Consider the following 18,969-nt stretch of genomic DNA (forward strand, 5'->3'; position numbering starts at 1 on the left):
CCGTAACACTCCTTCTAAAATGGCAAGCAGAACCTCAATAATTATTCCATTGTGCCTGGAAATCAACTTTTCCAATAATATTTGGTGCATGTAGAGATTTATGCTATTACTGACAGCACCCACTGTTTTTCTCTATATTCCTGTTGAAGTTAAGCTAATTCTTTACTGCCATGTTCTATTTGCTTCCCCTTTTCATTTTCATGATTTCCACCACTGTAGCTGAATCTCTATATAGTGCCTGCACATCACAGCAGTCAGACTGCCACCACACTGATGTAAGATAAACCCTGCAGTGTCACCTTCAACGCAACTATTCAGTGGTACATTCAAAGCTTGGACGTTCTCATTAAGAGCAGCAATGGTTCATTTTTATTCTTTCCAACCCGTGATTTAGAAAGAATTATATAAAAGGGGCTGAGAATATCTGCCAGCTGGCCATCTAGGCACAAAATACATTTTTGGAGAGTTATGGAATAGGATGAAACTTGACATATGGGAAAACCCAGGAAAAAAAGACAATTCAAAAATGGGTCAAACTGCATAACAAGCTGACCCCCCCCCCCCCCCAAAAAAAAAAAAAAAAGCCCAATGTATATCTATGACAGAAGGAGTTTCAGCTTCTGTATTATTTTTCATGCTGATCCAACAGACTTGGCATTGCTAAGGCGGGTGACAGCACATTCATTTCTGCACCGAGGAGCTTAGTCAGCTTCTGACGTCAGAGAGATTTTAGCTTTCTAAATTAATAAGAAATTCCTGCCTTAGCCACTCCTCTCCACAGAAAAATAAGGCAGCACTGCCAAGACAGCGAGCTAATACCTATCTTAACACAGATGCCTGAAGGACAAAATACTGCTTTCAGCTATGCCGAGAGGGTATGTTTTAGAAGTGTTTGAAGGTTTTATTTTTAACAATGGACATTTCAAACTTGCCCGACAGACTTCATATTATGCTAGTTTCCCATAACACTAGAAAAACTTACCCTTACAAGCCCAGTTGTTAATACAACAATCCATCTTCAGTTATTTCCAGGTTATACTATGCTATCACTTATAAAGCCAGGGATAAAAAAGCAAGTTATACTGGGGAATCTTGGATTCCGCTGCGCCAAGACTGTCAGAAGGCCTGGTCACCTTCTTGTCTAACGGAACTTGTTCCAAGCCCAATGCTGGGCAGAATGGCCTCTCTCTTGTGGCTGCTCCCCCCCCCCCCCCCTTCTAATACAACAAATGTTAATACTTACTATCTGAAGTTTGATTGTTTTCCCATCTAACTCTATAGTTCTGATTTTAAAATCCACACCAATTGTACTGATGTAACTTTCTGTGTATGTGTCATCCTGCAGAAAACCAGAGGAAAACAGAAATTAGCAATGGATCACTCAGTCATTGTATTTTCTAATGGACTATACCAAGATTTACATGTCAACGTAACATTTATGCCTTATGTGACTCTGTAAAAAAAAAAAGTTAAGAATTTGAAATGTTTCATAGCTAAGGCATACAGCTCTGCAAAATCTAAAATACACAATGGGGTCAATATTCAGCCGTCGGCAGTGAGTATTTTGCTCACTGCCGATGATGTTATTCCCGAATATTCAAAGCCAGAACCTGTGCAGGCTTCAGCTTTGAATATCTGGTTATTTTTAAGCCAGCTAACACACAGCCATTATTCACAGTCAATATTCATCACTTAAGTGGCCATGGGTTACCACATAAAAACAGAACAGACTTATGCAGTAAACCTGGCTTCTTAAGGGATGAATATCAGCATTTAACAGGCCAAGTGCTGACTCCGCACCCGGAACGCCCCCAACATAGCCGGTTTTCTGTTCGGCTCTAACCACGATATTCAGTGGCACTTAGTACTAAGATTAAGTGCTGCTGAATATTTTTTTTATTTTTATTTTTGTTACATTTGTACCCCGCGCTTTCCCACTCATAGCAGGCTCAATGCGGCTTACATATTGTATACAGGTACTTATTTGTACCTGGGGCAATGGAGGGTTAAGTGACTTGCCCAGAGTCACAAGGAGCTGCCTTTGCCTGAAGTGGGAATCAAACTCAGATCCTCAGTTCCCCAGGACCAAAGTCCACCACTAGGCCACTCCTCCACTCCCTGATCAAGCAATTTAACTGGTCAGCAGCCAGCTATATCACTTAGAATATAGGGCCTAATGAAGTCATAAACATGATTTCCATTTCAGATACTGAGAAACTTGGGGGGGGGGGGGGGGGGGTGACTGAACATAATAGGAACAAAGAATTTTCTAGCTATTTAGAGGACATCCATAATGGTTGCCTTGACAGCTCGTAGTCCAACAATGTGTGTTTACATTGTGCCTGCATGTGTGGGAAAATGTGGGGTAGAAATGTACTATAAATAAATAGCCAGTTGATTCTCAGGGGGTGGAGTATATGTGATAAATCTCAGGCCTCTGGGACACGGGCATAATCACACCCGAGGAACCCTTTCAATCAAAAACAGGAATGCTAGCAATGCTCCAGCCACCAACTGTTCACAGACCAGCAAAATATGCTGTGATGCAGCTGAGAGGAAGATCAGCACTAATGAGGAAACACGACTTCAAGGAGCAAATCTTCCAAGATATGTCCCAATTCTTGACAATCCTTTCACTACTATGATGCCACAAATATTTAATGAGGTGAAAAAGATCACCAATAAAATTCTTAAAGGCTGTATTGTTAGCTAAATGCTAGCATCACACACACTTCACAAAACAAAAAGGAGAGTGTTTCAGCACGGCTGATGTTTTAGGGAAATCTGGTGAAATGAAGTTAGGGCAGAGATTCTCAACCTAATCCCTGAGACACAACTAGCCAGTCAGTATTTCATGATCTCCACGACGACTATATACAAGATAGATTTGCATAGAACAGATGCAGTGAATCAAATTTCTCTCATGCATAATCATTGTGGAAATCCTTAAAACCTGACTGGCTAGGTATGTCCTGAGGACAGGGCTAAGAACCCCCCAGTTAGGAGTAAGCATCATATACACAATAAGGAACATGTGGGTTTTCTGGGGAACACACATACAGTCTTGGAGACAGGTTTCATGACACATGCCTAGCCTTGTTCTCCAGCACTCAGATTTATAGAGTAGCAGCCACTTTCAGAATGGGCGACTAGACATGTTAAATTGTTCCAGAAAGTCAAGAAATCAATATAATCTAATGAGCCCCCCCCCAAGCCCCAATGGGGACTGAATCTGTTCTTGCTGCACAAAAACTGCAGCAGAAACAATATGACTGTCTTTCCCGCCAAAGGAATCAGGACCACAGATCCTGAGGCACAAGCAGCCTCGGGCTTCGCAAGGTAAAGCACCCCCCCCCCGCCATCAGAAATGGCCCATCATACTACAGACAGAAGAAGCCAGCAGGTATGCTCAGCAACCAGCTCCTGCAGCCAATGTAGCATGAGCCTCCTCTACACACCCAAAACAAACCCTGCCCCAGAACTCACTCACCAGACTCCCCTACTTGGCTTTCTAGTGTGTGTGTGTGTCTGTTTTTTTTTAAATTGAAGACGATGTTTAATTAGCTTTATTCTTCTCACAACAGGAGAATAAGACTAAGCTAGGCAGGCTAGACCTGCAAAGAGTTACAGAACGGCAGAAAGAGAGATGGGGACCCATCACCCCCAAAAGAAGGGTCTCCACGGGGACTAAGCCAATAGCCACACCATGTTAACACCCATGGATGATGACTTGGTATAAAGAGCCAAGCTCCATGCTCTACCAGGGCAAGCGCTTGGCAGTGTAAACCTTGGACTGAGGCTGGTAGGCCTGGGACCAACTGCACCAGCCCATACAACCTACCATCTGCTCAAGGTAGAAAGCAGACTGGAGCAGCTGGATGCTAAGGAAATATTACATACACACACATATTGTGCTAGTCGCAAAAGAAAAAAAATGATTTTCTAATCCCAAGACTCACCTTTATTGAACAAAATGATCAAATGGAGTAGAAGCAGGAATCCAGTCCTTACAACTGGCAAGTTGATCACAAAAGGAGCAAGAATCAATACAGCAATAAAGCCCACTACTCAGAAGCAGTCCCCAAAGACAGAATAGCGAATGCCTCCTAGGATGTTATTCAAATTATCATCCCTAAAAAGATGCAAGTTAAACACTTAGGATCAAAATCAGTAGCAATGAACTTACTGCAAACCTAAGTAGAAGGCAAGATTTTCCGACACCAGAGTCTCCAATGAGAAGCAACTTGAATAAATAGTCACTGTAGAAAGAAAAAAAAAGAAAGAAAGAAAGAAAGAAAAGAGGTTAACTCAATAACTGTACATGAGAAATGTTATCAAGCTTCGGGAAAGAAAAACTCACTGTAATAACAGAAGTGACCTAAAAACGATTTATGAACTAATGAACTTCCGCAAACTGTTGAAAGACCCATCTTTTTAACAAGACATACCACAAAGATCAACCAATGTGAACTCACACAACTCCTCCACATTTATTCAGAACTGTCTTACAATATCTGCTTGTTATACTACTATCATGTTTTTATCATTATCATGTTTGCCCAAGTTCCTCTGTAACACTAAATGTCTATTTTCTAATATATTTCCACTATTCATGATGTATTGTAAGCCACATTGAGCCTGCAAAAAGGTGGGAAAATGTGGGATACAAATGCAATAAATAAATAAATAGCACTCCTGATGTATCAGAGACCACTAAAACTACTCATTCAGTGCTATTGTTATGAAGTCTCTTTCTCCAACATGTAACCTTGTATACTAATATCTTACCATTTTGCATCTGACGAATTAGTCCACCAAAAAAGCCCTTTATCAGTAGAGAAAAAAATATTTATTTTAGGGGTGGACATTTAATGCACTATTAACATGCATCATTTTTTTTAGTGTTAACTACAATTAAATGTTTTAATCATGATCAAAAAAAATTTTTTTTGCTTCTGTCTGTTGCCCAGCATTGCTTTTTTTCCCCTGCCTATCCTATTTCACCTTGGTATAACATAGCAGAGGGAAGGCATCTGCATCAGCTGAAAGTAGCAGAGACCCTATGAAGAGCCAGATAAAGGTTAGGATAAATGAGGGGGGGGGGGGGGCGCAATGTTGCACTTGTGTACTTGGGGGGGGGGGGAGGGTCAGCAGCAGGAGAGGACAGAAATGCATGTCTATGTGTTGGGTTAACAGGAACAGCAGCAGAAGGGGAGCCACTTAGGTGTATATACAGGAGAATGATATAGCAGGAGAGACGAAAGGTAGGTACCTGTATGGAGAGGAGGGGGAGCAATGCACTGTGGGAAGGAAGTGTGTGTAGCAAATTTTTCATTATATTCAGCAGGTTTAAACAATTTTCATGCCATGGTAATTTACCAGTACCAAGCTATCCAGTCCAGAGGTTGACTAATCATGTGATTAAAATTTTTTAATACCATGAATTTTATTAAACGTTTTGATTCTTGCCCACCCCTAATAGCATGTTGTGAAGGATTGTTCAAAAGGATGTTTGAATCAATATTAAAAAAAATTTGAAAAGCATGTGTCCAAAATGTATGCCATGACTAAATGTGATTAAAATCTTTGATTCTCTCTCTTTATCCTATATAATAAAACGCACCTCCAACGTTCTGAAGCTGAGAAAGTGAAGCCTTCAAGCCTTGAAGCATTCCTGCAATGTTCCGGAACTACAGCTTCACAATGTTGGAGGTGCTTTTTATTATATAGGATGTGCTCGGTGCTTTTCTGTAGCACATGGGGGGAATGTAATATATGCTGATTAAAGTGGACGAGTGGCTGGAGGGGGGGGGGGCAGGGGAGACAGGACAATCGCTGGGTGGCTGGAGGGGGGGCAAGGAAAAAAGGAGAATCGCTGGATGGCTGGGGGGGGGGCAGGGGAGAGAGGACAATCGCTGGGTGGCTGGAGGGGGGCAGGGTAGAGAGGATAATCGCTGGGTGGCTGGAGGGGGAGCAGGGAACAGAGGAGACTTGGTGGGTTGCTGGAGGGGGGCAGGGGAGAGAAGAGCATCGGTGGGTGGCTGGAGGGGGAGCAGGGAACAGAGGAGACTTGGTGGGTGGCTAAGGGGGGACAGAGGAGACACACTCGCACCCAGCAGTCTCATTCTCTCTCTGTCACACACACATTCGCACATTCACTCTCTCTCTCACACACAGTCAAACTCACACATACTCTCTCAAACATACAAACTCCAATGAAAACCTTGCTAGCGCCCATTTCATTTGTGTCAGAAACGGGCCTGTTTTACTAGTATATCTATATATATATATATATATATATATATATAGTGCACTCCATTTAAGTGCACGTCGGATAAGCGCATGCTCTAACTGCATGCCATACTTCAGTCCCGTTTTTGGCGCCATCAATTTCTATGGGGACAAACTTCGGTTTAGCGCACCACTGATAAGTGCAAGATTCACTTATATGCATGGTTTAAGACCGCTCCTCTGCAGGAAAGACTCCACATAAGCGCATGCGCGGAATATGAAAGCCAATTGGCACGTGACAAAGGGGCGGTAAATTTGAAATCTCATTGGTTAACTGCTACAGGCAGACGACGACACTGGAGTTGTCAGCGTCGTAATTGCACAACTGTAAGACTAACACTGGCTGAACAAATAGAAGTTCTTAAAATTTTAGAAAAAGTCAAGCATCTGTTGCTAAAGAATATTGTGTCAATCCCAGTCAAATTTCACATATCTTGAAGCAGAAAGACCAGCTTCTGGAAGACTGGCAATACAATACAAATCCACAACGGAAACGGGCGGGAAAAGTTGAGCAGGTAGAAGATGCTCTTCGGTGGTTTTTTCAAGTCAGGAGCAGACAGTTTCCTGTCAGTGGTCCACTGCTTATGGAGAAAGCTAGTCCGCTAACTGAAAGTCTTGGACTAACTGAATTCAAAGCCACTGTTGGATGGTTGGAAAGGTGGAAGGAGAGGAGCAACATAAAATTCAAGAAACAGCATGGTGAAAAACAAGATGCTGATGACTTTGGTGCTGATGACTTTGGTGCTGAAAATTGGGTTGTTTCAGTTCTTCCTACCATCTTGAACGAGTTTGCAACTCGTGACATTTTCAATGCTGATGAAAACGGTCTCTACTGGCGAGCGATTCCTGATGGAACACTTGCATTCAAACATGCCAAAACTAGAGGAAGTAAAACGTCGAAGGACTGACTGATGATCCTCCTTTGCTGCAATATGGATGGAAGTGAGAAGTTGGAACCACTCATCATTGGAAAGAGCAAACAGCCCCGTTGCTTCAAGAATGTTAAGCGACAATGTGTCATACGAGGCTAACGCAAATTCATGGATGACTGGGGAAATGTGGAAGCAGTGGCTAAAAGTTAGACACTAGAATGCGGGCACAAAAGTGTCAGATTTTGTTGCATTGTGATAACTGTGCTGCACACAGTGATGATGTCAGGCTAACGTCAAGGTGGTCCTCCTGCCACCAAACACTACCTCCCTGATCCAACCTATGGATCGGGGCATAATAGCCCATTTCAAACAACATTATCGGGCTCTTGTGTTACATCGTCTGATGAGCGTTATGGATGAACTGACTGCCAAGGATAAACGTGCTATTGAACTGGCTCATAACCTATCACTGTTGGATTCCCTACATATGCAGAACGAAGCCTGGAATCATGTTACACAGGCAACCATTGTGAACCCATTGTGAACTGCTACAAGCGGGCAAGCTTTGTTAGGGATGTGGAGAGGGACGAAACAGATGCAGCTATTGCAAATGCGTCAGATGAACAGGCTATTGACATCCCAGCTGGTGTTACTGAAGAGGAGTTTCATCACTACGTAGCTATTGATTACAATCTACAAACAGCTGACGACAGCACTGATGTCCAGATATGTGCCTACACGCAGGCAACGGCTGATGAAACTGAGCAGCGAGGTACATGCTGATGAAATTCAACAACCTCCTGTCACTTTTGCAAGAGCGCTGGAGAATCTCAACACCATGTGGGCCTATCTGGAGGCCACTGGATGTCAGTGCTATGACAGTTTTTACTGTCTGGCAGACGTAGTCTATGGAATTCACAGACACAAGAGTGTACAGAGGACTATGACTGATTACTTCAAGTAAGCCTAACGTCAGTTAACGGAGACCGTATACTGTACGTATAATAAACAGTACTGTACATATGTTTATCAGATGTCAAGCTTCTTTGGGTCACAACGGTTACGTGAACGTTCTGTGCGTGTATGTGTGTGTGTATATATATATATATATATATATATATATATATATATAAAGAGAGAAAGTTCCCCCATTGTGATGGCTATCTTTTCCTTAGTACTGATCTCTATTTTATGATCTTGAGCTCACAAACATGCAGCTTCAAGGAGACAACAGAACTCCTTTGAATTTAAGCCCATGGGTGACACAAACCCAGTGCGTCAAATCCCAACAGACAAGATTAAAATACCGGGTTAAGAGTCTCATTTATATAGTTCACATTTCTGACCACCACCTGGATAGCCTGTGCTTTAGGAATTCTGTATTAAGCTAGCCATCTGGCAAATTAACACAAGCACATCCTTGAGAAGGGCCTGGGGAACTAGTTATTGGGTAGATTATGTGTGTGTCAAATTATTGCTGTTTTAAAATATAATTTCAATATCTCTGCTCAGCAAGCTCCTTTACACTCTTGACAGAGGTATGTGAGAGAATTTATTATGAAATATATTTTAAAAAAAAAAGACTCTAAATTAAGTCTTGTACTGTTGGTACATGCGGGAGCTTTATCGCATAACATTAAGCCTTAACAAAATAGGATACCTGCAAAACTAATCATCCCCTCCTAAAATAAAATAAATACAAAGGATAAAATTATAGGGAACCTAGTGCCCACTAATATGCAGAACTGGCATTTCATGGCCCTAAGTGTACAACATTAAAATTAGGTGTAAGAAGCAATGAAGGATCTCTCATTCTAACATCCACCCCCCCCCCCCCCCCCCCCCCCCCCCCCCAGTGCTGTTTGCTGGATCCTCTTTTTTTTTTCGGCCAGGCGGTTTACCAGAACTCTTCCCACCTCTCAGAACCAACCCATCCCTGCACTCTGCTGTGCCAAGGACCACCGCGCCATACAAGGAATCCTCCTTCTCCCTCTCCCCCAAACAGTCCTTTGTAAACATGACAATTTTTATGAATAAGATGAATATTATTCAGGGAAGACAATACAACCGGCCTTCTAGATAATTACTCAGGGGCAACAAGTTCCCATTTAACAGTTCAGTGTACAGAAGAAACTGCCTCTACATAGTTCACAGCATGCAACACAAATTACATTTCAGGCTCTGTATCCAAGTAACCTGGGCCACTAGAAACCATGTTATAGCAATTTTGAACTGTGTTGATCTTAGATATTCAGAATCATCTGTTTCTTATTTCATAAGACACAGAGCTATTATTCATTCCTTCATTGTATCTTGGGATGATCAGCTGTTCTGCTTCAGATCAGGAAAAGGAAGACATACCAGCTGTGGTCAGATGTGTAAGCAGAAGCATGCTACACCCAGTCCCCTGCAAGCTGTGGCCATCCTAGACCATGCCTGCCACCACCCTTCTGAATGGCATCCAATATCAACTCTGCTTTCTCTTTCAAAACACACTTTCATCTTTCACTTTCTACAGTCATATTTCACAATCTTGCATATTCATTTCAAATTTTGCTTGCCTATGTAGTTAACATTTCCTGACTCTGAAGTACTTGTTCACCATTTCCTGCTCATTTCTACTAGGTTTCCTATTTCCTATCTGCATTTACTAATATGAGACAAACCCCAGGAAAAGGTGGATGCACAAGCATACTCAAATACACACACTACTCTGAGCTCTCAGGACCACCCCCCCCCCCCCCCCCCCCCCCCCCCAAAAAAAAAAAAAAAACCACAATTTAAGAGAAGCAACTGAAATATGCTATTAGACACATCCACAATACCCCCTGTAGGCAGAAAAAGGGGGCTAATTAGCCCAAGTCTGAAACTTGGGAGCTGCAGCACCAACATATACGGCTTCAATCCTGGTTATTGTCAGAAAGGACTGGTGCTACTACCCCCCCCCCCCCAAACTTCAAGCAGGTTTATTCCATCCATCTGAAACCAAAGTATGCAGACCTACTTTTTGTATCCTCTATAGCAGGCTTGTCCCAGTTCATTTCTGGAGGGCTGCAAACTGACCAGATTTTCAGAATGTTCCTAATATGCAAGGAGAGATTTTAATGTATACTACCTTCACTGAATGCAACTCTCATGTAAGCATATTCATTGGGGACATCATGAATCTGGCCCGTTTATGGCTCTTGAGAACTGAACTTGGACAAGCCTGCTTTATTGGCTTTCATATGGCTGTTACTTCAAGTGCCCTGTGCATGAGGAACAGACTCCAGAAGATACTCACTACTTCCCATCCATAACAATGTGTGCAAACCAAGTCACTAGTATAACAGCAATGAGCTTCTAGGAAAGCTCAAGAGACCATGATTGAGACCCAAACTTCAATGAGCAAGAGAAGAAGAGTGATTCTATTTTATTTATTGTTTTAAACAAGCTTCAACAACCTTGATGGTCTAGAGATTAATGTAAGATTTGGTAATAATATGGGGGGAGAAATCTGGCTGTCTGCCTCCCTCTGCTCACCCCAATACCAAAAGACACCAAGAAAAAAAAACAAAAAACAAAAAAACATCACCACCAACTATCGCCCTGTAGCATCTATCCCATTAGTAGTCAAACTAATGGAAGGACTGGTAACCAAACAACTCTTGGACTGCATAAATAAATTCACTATACTACATGAGTCACAATCAGGATTTTGACCCCTACACAGCACTGAAACAGTACTACTTACTCTCCTAACCAAATTCAAGCAGGAAATAGCAATAGGCAAGAGTATTCTCCTCCTCCAATTTGACATGTCAAGTGCATTCGACATAGTTAACCATAACATATGGCTAAGACTCTCAATTGGATTAAGGGTTTTCTAACCACAAGAACATATCAAGTGAAATAAAAAACAAACATATCATCACTGTGGAAACCAGGCTGCGGAGTACCGCAAGGATGAACACTATCACCGATCCTTTTGAACCTCATGATGACTCCACTAGCCAAGACTCTATCCACCCAAGGCCTCAACCCATTTATCTACGCTGATGACATTACATTATACATCCCATACAAACACGATCTGGCGGAAATCACCGACGAAATCAAGCTATGATTAAACATCATGAACTCATGGGCAAATGCATTCCAACTAAAACTCAATAGAGAAGAAAAACACACAGTCTCATCATCTCATCCAAATACAATACTTACAAACCCACAAACATTAACACCCCAGGATACCCTCCCTGTCTCAGGCAGCCTGAAAATTCTCGGAGTAACAATCGACAGTAACCTATCACTAGAGACCCAAGCGAAATCCACCATAAAGAAAATGTTTCTCTCAATGTGGAAACTCAAACGCATAAAACCATTCTTCCCGAGGGAAATATTTCGTAACCTGGTGCAGTCCATAGTACTAAGCCACACAGATTACTGTAATGGAATCTATGCGGGATGCAAGGATCAAATTATAAAGTAACTTCAGACCGCCCAAAACACAGCAGCCAGGCTTATATTTGGAAAAAAACACGCTTTGACAGCGCCAAAACACTCAGAGAAAAATTGCACTGGCTACCAATCAAAGAACGTATCTCTTTCAAAATCTGCACGATTGTTCATAAATTATTTACGGCGAGGTACCGGGATACATGACAGACCTCATCAACCTGCCAACCAGAAACACTACAAAATCTGCACGATCATACCTAAACCTCCACTACCCAAGCAGCAAAGGACTCAAATACAAATCCACCTACACAGCCAGCTTTTCCTACCTAAGCGCACAACTATGGAACACATTGCCAAAAGCAGTAAAAACTACGCTCGACCACCTAAATTTTCGGAAAGCACTAAAGACAGACCTGTTCAAAAGAGCATATCTCACCGACCCAACATAAAAATGACTGTTCACTTGCGACACAATGCAACCAAAGACCAAAACGAACATTACCTGACTCTTCTTCCCCCTTTTCCTCTCTAAGTTCCCCCAACTGTTCCTACCATACATGCACCTCATTCTACCACAATATCACTTTGTATTCATTCATACCATGTATTTGTTCAGACCATAATCGGCAACGCTGTTAACGGTTAAATGTAAGCCACATTGAGCCTGCAAAAGGTGGGAAAATGTGGGATACAAATGTAACAAAATAATAATAAGTATTGGTCCTCTTAAAAAGCAAAATTGCTCTCGGCTAGCAATTAGCTGCACAGAATGCAAAGCACAAAAATATCAGGGCCCCTTTTTGATCCCTATCACCAATTGGGCACCCCAGCAGCAGGGACATACCAAGCAGAACTGATTAGAGATATGTGTGTCCCTCTATCAGTGGTCTTCATTAATTTTTAAGCAGAAGGAGAGCTGCTAAATATCTTCCCATGTGGGGCCACAACACTGCTGACCAGTGTGTGTTAATGACATCCATCCCCACCAGCCCACCTTCAAACCTCACTGGAAGAACCTTCAAGGTTGTGGGCATTTAAAAATGCATTCTCATTGTCTACTGGGAAATGCCTTGTCCTTCAAGCATGCCACTCTTTCCCCAATCCATTTTCCCCTTTCTGTCCTGAGCCTGAATAAAGAGGCAGAGTAACAGACCAAAAACAAAACACATGACTGCCCCCCCTCCCACACACACACACACACGAGAGACAACTGGGCTACCCAGGTGCTGCCATTGGCCCCAGGCCTTGAATTGAAGAACACAGCCCTATATCCTTATTAGTATGAAATCCCCAGTGACTGCATGGACCTTTCAGCTGATTTCTGTGAGCACACAAGCTCTTCCCTGTCGATCACTAAGTTTTGGTTGAAAAGGATAAATTAGACCTTACCTGCTAATTTTCTTTCCTATAGACCAGAAGGTGGAGATACAGAGCACAGTAGATCTCTGCCTTAAAGGCTACTGTGCATCTGCTCTCAGCCAGTATTCAATATCCAAGCAGGAAAGAGAAGAAACAGCATTGTGGAACTCCTCCTCAACACCGAAGGAATAACCAAAAAGAAAATAGAAGCAAAATACAGATTTCTCTGAAACAAACCATAACTTAGTGCCTATGAACCATGAAAAAAAGAGCAACCAACAGCAATATACTTAGAAGGGCAGGTTCTGGACTGATTCTTTGGACTAAAGGGAAAAAAATAATTTAGCAGCTAAGGACTCATTTTTCTTTCCGTTATGTCCCAAGGACCAGTTCAGACTTGTGGGATGTAAAAAAGAGTCCTCGAGTTGGGTGGGCCACAGAAACCTCCACCAAAAGCACCGATACTTCAAAGGATGCTTCTGCTCTAGCAGAAACATCCAAGTGATAACGTATCAAAAAAGGTGTGATGAGATGACCACGTAGCTGAATGATAAATCTCATCAACTGAAATAGTTTGAGCCTCAAATGAAGTACACAGTGTCCTAGTAGAATGCGCTTTAACATTCAGAGGCAACTTCTTTCCAGATAGAATATAGGAGGAGACAAACTGCATCCTTAAACCAAAGGGCAACAATGGCTTTAGAAGTTTTCATTCCCTTTCGAACACCAGAAATTAGGATAGAAACATGATACGAGCATTCAAAATCATTGGCATCTTCCAGATAATGGAGAAGGGCGTTATGAACATCCGGAAGCGCAAAGAGTCATATTCCGCACCATAATCCTCCCTGCAAAAATAGGAGGAGACAAAATTGAATCCTTAAACCAACAGGCAATAGTAGCTTTAGAAGCTTTCATTCCCTTTCGAACACCAGAACTTAGGTTAAAAAGATGAACCAAGCATTGAAAATTTCATTTGGAAATAACATCCTTCTTCTACAATTCGATGTATCCAGTGCTTTTGATATGGTAAATCACAATATTCTAACCAAACTACTGGATAAACTTGGGATCGGTGGAAACATCATTAATTGGATAAAAGGCTTCATCACTTCAAGATCTTACCAAGTTAAATCAACCTCAACTATCTCATCTCCCTGGTCACCAAACCTTATGATGATCCCCCTAGCCAAAGCTCTATTCAGACATGGTCTCAACCCTTTCATCTACACTGATGATGTCACCATTTTCATTCCCTTTAAATCTAGTCTATCAGAAATTTTCAACAAAATATCCTTGGGCATGAACATCTTAACCTCTTGAGCTAACGCCTTCATGATGAAAATGGAGAAAACACAATGCCTAATCCTCTCATCCCAACACTCTGTGCTCCTCCCTACTAATCTTATCACCTCCGACATTACAATCCCCATATCTGATAACCTGAAAATCCTTGGAGTGACTTTAGACAACCACCTCTCGTTCGAAAGTCACGCAAAATCCACTACAAAGAAAATGTTTAACATGATGCGGATACTGAAACGTGTAAAACCTTATCTCCCCCTGAATACTTTCTGGAACTTAGTACAATCCACGGTACTCACCCACGTTGACTACTGTAATAGTATTTTCTTAGGCTGCAAGACCCACATCCTGAAAAAAACTTCAAACTGCCCAAAACACAGCAGCAAGACTTATTTTTGGCAAATCTCGATTTCAATGGCCAACATCTCTTCACAAAAAACTTCACTGGCTCCCTATCAGAGAATGCATCAACTTCAAGGTCCATACATTAATCTATAAGATCATCCACGGTGAATCTCCGAGCTATATGTTTAATCTGATTGACCTTCCCACCAGAAACATGTCTGTAACTTCACGCACTTACCTCAATCTACATTACCCCAATTGCAAAGGACTCAGATATAAAAACTATCTTGGATCCAATTTCTCCTTCTTAGGTAGCCAACTCTGGAATGCCCTCCCAAGAACTATCAGATCAATCAGTGGCTATCTACCCTTCCGGAAATCACTAAAAACCCATCTGTTCAAGCAATTCTATCCTAATGACCCAAACTAATTCTATGAATCCTACTACCCATCACATATCAAGGAGACGACAATGACCTTGGCTATCTTTCCAACCAAAATTCCATTTGCTTATCCTGTACCCATCCCCCTCCTGCCTCTTCTACCCTTGCTCACACCTCTCCTACTCCTTCACCCCTCTCCCTCTTTACCTATCATTTTTGTTATTCTGTTATATTTAACTTTTATTTTCTCATCAATATCCTCTAATCCCTATTGCTATGTAAGTCGCATTGAACCTGCTTTGAGTGGGAAAGCGCAGGGTACAAATGTAATAATAATAATTGAAAATCATTGGTAACTTCCAGATAACATACCTAAATCTCCACTACCCAAGTTGCAAAGGACTCAGATACAAATCAACATATGCATCCAGCTTCTTCTACATAAGCACACAACTGTGGAATGCACTACCAAAAGCCGTGAAAACAATACACGACCACCTAAACGTCCAGAAATTACTAAAAACCAACCTGTTCAAAAAGGCATACCCTATCAACCCAACTTAAGTGCCTAAACCTTGTAACATAACGAAGCCAAAGCTTGTTACAAACTCTGCATCATCCTTCCTCTATATGATTCACCAATGTGTCTACAACACATGAACCTTATTCGACCACAACTCTTTGTATTTGTCGCTCTACCGGAGACGGCGAACGCCTCTACGGTACAATGTAAGCCACATTGAGCCTGCAAATAGGTGGGAAAATGTGGGATACAAATGTAACAAATAAATAAACAATAACGGAGAAGGGTGCTATGAACATCCGGAAGCGCAGAGAGTGGTGGTAAATGGAATCCGCTCAGAGGAAAGGATAGTGAGCAGTGGGGTTCCTCAGGGGTCGGTGCTGGGGCCCATTTTATTTAATATATTTGTGAGAGATATTGCTGAAGGGTTGGAAGGAAAGGTTTGCCTTTTTGCGGATGACAGATGACATGAAGATAGCCAATAGAATGGATACCCTGGAGGGAGTAGAAACAATGAGAAGGGATCTTCAAAAGTTAGAAGAAAGGTCGAGGGTCTGGCAGTTAAAATTTAATTCCAAACTGAAAATCTGGGTTCTGGTATTCCTCAGTTTCTTATAGCACACAACTACAAAATTATAGAAACCCTCATACGAGGATTATATCCTACACATATATTTTCAACAAATCTTTTTTTATTTTTAAATTGCAAAGTGCTCAGTGTATTACATTTGACCACGGCCAATATCTAGTAATAGCACCGTTCCAACATCATTACACAGGGCCCTCCTACCTGCCTGACAATCATTACTAAACAGTTATTCATGTTCACATTCAGTGGAATAGATATAAAGAACCACTTAGCTTAGTAGGTATCCGAGGATAGGCTCCTATGATGGGAATGGTGCACCGAGTAGCCGTAATGATTTCCCCGGTCAATGTAATATACCAAGTTGTTTGGTGAACCCACTTTCCCTGTGCATTAAAAACGAAGCTTCACAAATCAATGTGCTGTCATAGTCTCTTGTCCCCTACTTGGACAGTGTTTCGCCAGTCGCGTCTTCAGGAGGACGGAGGCAAGTCTGTTATGTCTCTCAGACTTAACAGACTTGCCTCCGTCGAAATGACTGGGCAAAAATGAAGGAACCGGACGTATCATTATGCTCGTGTCAGAAAACCGAAGGAATGGTCCCTGCATGACAATGCCTGAATCTCTGACACTACCGCGATGAGGAACACCGCCTTCAGCATGCATATGATCTTTTTCTGAAGCCCCATGCAACGGCTCAAACAGCGCCTGCTGCATAGCTTCAAGAACCAAATTAAGGCTCCAGTTCGGACATGGCCGACAAAGCGGAGGCCAAAGATGATTCACCCCCTTCAAAAAAAACCACCACATCTGGACAGGCTGCCAGAGGCACCCGCCACTCACCCTCAATAACAGGCAAGAACCGCAACTTGAACCCGTAGTGAATTATAGGTTAAGCCTTTCTGAAGCCCATACTGTAGGAATGTGAGCAACTGACCCAAGGACGTCTGTAAAGGATCCCACACCTGAGATGCGCATCATGCCTCAAAGGTGCGCCACACCCTGTCATATGCAATAGTCATCAATCTCTTCTGAGCACGCAGAAGAATCACAATCACTGCATTTGAATAACCCTTTTACTGCAGTCTTGAGCTCTCAAGAGCCAGGCCATAAGACCAAAGCGGGAGGGCTCCGTCATCTTCATGGGCACCTGCTGCAGCAGTCCGGGAGCCACCGGGAGCCGAATCGACTTGTCCACCAGAAGATTAACCAAATCCGCATACCAGGGCCTTTGGGGCCAGGCCCCCTATCCTGTGAAGAGTCCAACAGATCAATGGCCACATACAGCAAGTCCAGCTCAGGCCATGGCTAGAGATGCGCATCGAGTCCCTTGGACCCAATCTCCCTTTTTCAACTGAAAAATCGAGGCACCTTCGTGTCTGTCCGGGTCACCATGAGATCCACTGCTGGCATGCTCCACTGCTATTTGATCAGGTGGAAAGCCTCCTCCAATAGCTCCCACTCCACCTGGTCCAAGACATTGCGGCTGAGAAAGTCCGCCTGTACACTGAGGCTTCCTGCAATGTGAGCCACTGAGAGATATAGCAGGTGAGCTTCCACCCACTCCAAGAGATCTCAAGCCTCTGAGGCCAGCAACAGACTCCCTGTGCTGCTCTATCGATCGATGTATGCCACTGTCATCGTGCTGTCAGACAGGACATGCACCAGTTTGCCTGCCGGTGCTTCCCGTTAGGCCACCAGTGCCAGCCTGTTGATCAGCTCACCTGTGCATAGTGGTGGGAGGCAATGAGTCCCCCCCCCAATCCTGTCGAGCTGGCATCCATTACTACCACCACCACCTATTGGGGGAGGCCAACGGAATTCCTCGCCATAGGTTAGGTGAGTGAAGCCACCAGGCCATGTGGCCTTTGCACGAGGAAGCCACTGAATGCGCCGCTGATAGGCCTGCGACATCAGTGACCAATGACTCAAGAGACTGTTGCAATGGCCATATGTGTGCTTTAGCCCAGGGAACCACCTCCAAGGTGGCCGCCATAAAGCCTAGACCCTGAACATAATCCCAAGCCCGAGGACTCGGCATCCCCAACAGGCCACAAACCGTTAACAGCTTGTCCTGCCTGAGCTCCAGCAGAAAGACCCAGCCCTGAGCGGTGTCAAACTGGACTACCAGATACTCCAGAGACTGGGCAGGAAACAGGGAACTTTTGGGAAAGTTGATCACCCAACCCAGTGATTGTAAAAGCTCAATCACCCAGGCAGTGGCCCATCGATTCTCCATTTCCGACCTCTCGAATTAATCAGTCATCGAAATAGGAAGGTATTAAGGTGCATCCCTTTTACAAAAACACCACCACCATTACCTTAGAAAAAGTACAGGACTGAACGGAAGGGCCTGAAATTGAAAATTACACCCCAGAACAGCAGAGATAAAGCTGGTGCGGAGGCCAAATGAGGATATGCAAATAGGCTTCCTTGAGTTCTAAGGTGGTAAGGAATTACCCCGACTGGACCACCGCGATCACAGGCACCAGAATCTCCACACAGAAACGCTTGACCCGCAAGAGCCGATTCATCTTTGGGGACCGATATCTGACAATAGGAGCCCCCTTTTTTGGGCACCACAAAATAAATGGAGTAGCGCCCTGTGTGAAGCCTGAAAGGGGGGAACCAGAATCACCGCTCCTATTTGCAGGGAGGCCTGGAGGGTATCCTCAACTACCAAATGTTTGAACATAGTGGCACATGGGTATTTCATGAAAAAATTTGACGGGAATGAAGAATTCATGACAATCTCTGATAATATCCAAGAACCACTGGACCATGCTGATTTTGGCCCACTCGTAGAATGAGGTCAGGCTACCTCCTATCCTTGACTCGACCGAGTGGACTGGCGCCCCATCATTG

The 18,969-nt window shown here is 43.1% G+C and overlaps 1 protein-coding gene across 1 annotated transcript in view; it reads right to left on the minus strand.

Annotated features, from left to right (window-relative positions):
* The window catches only part of RAB1A (RAB1A, member RAS oncogene family), a 91,573-nt gene that overhangs the window by 25,791 nt on the left and 46,813 nt on the right, over positions 1 to 18,969 (minus strand). The window contains exons 2-3 of the mRNA XM_030196361.1: positions 4,187 to 4,259; positions 1,244 to 1,339 (exon numbers count right to left, since the gene is read on the minus strand). Coding sequence (XP_030052221.1) covers positions 1,244 to 1,339; positions 4,187 to 4,259 — 169 coding nt within the window. The remainder of the gene's footprint in view (positions 1 to 1,243; positions 1,340 to 4,186; positions 4,260 to 18,969) is intronic.

The sequence above is a fragment of the Microcaecilia unicolor genome, chromosome 3, assembly GCF_901765095.1.
Source record: "Microcaecilia unicolor chromosome 3, aMicUni1.1, whole genome shotgun sequence".
In the NCBI taxonomy this organism is placed as follows: domain Eukaryota; kingdom Metazoa; phylum Chordata; class Amphibia; order Gymnophiona; family Siphonopidae; genus Microcaecilia; species Microcaecilia unicolor.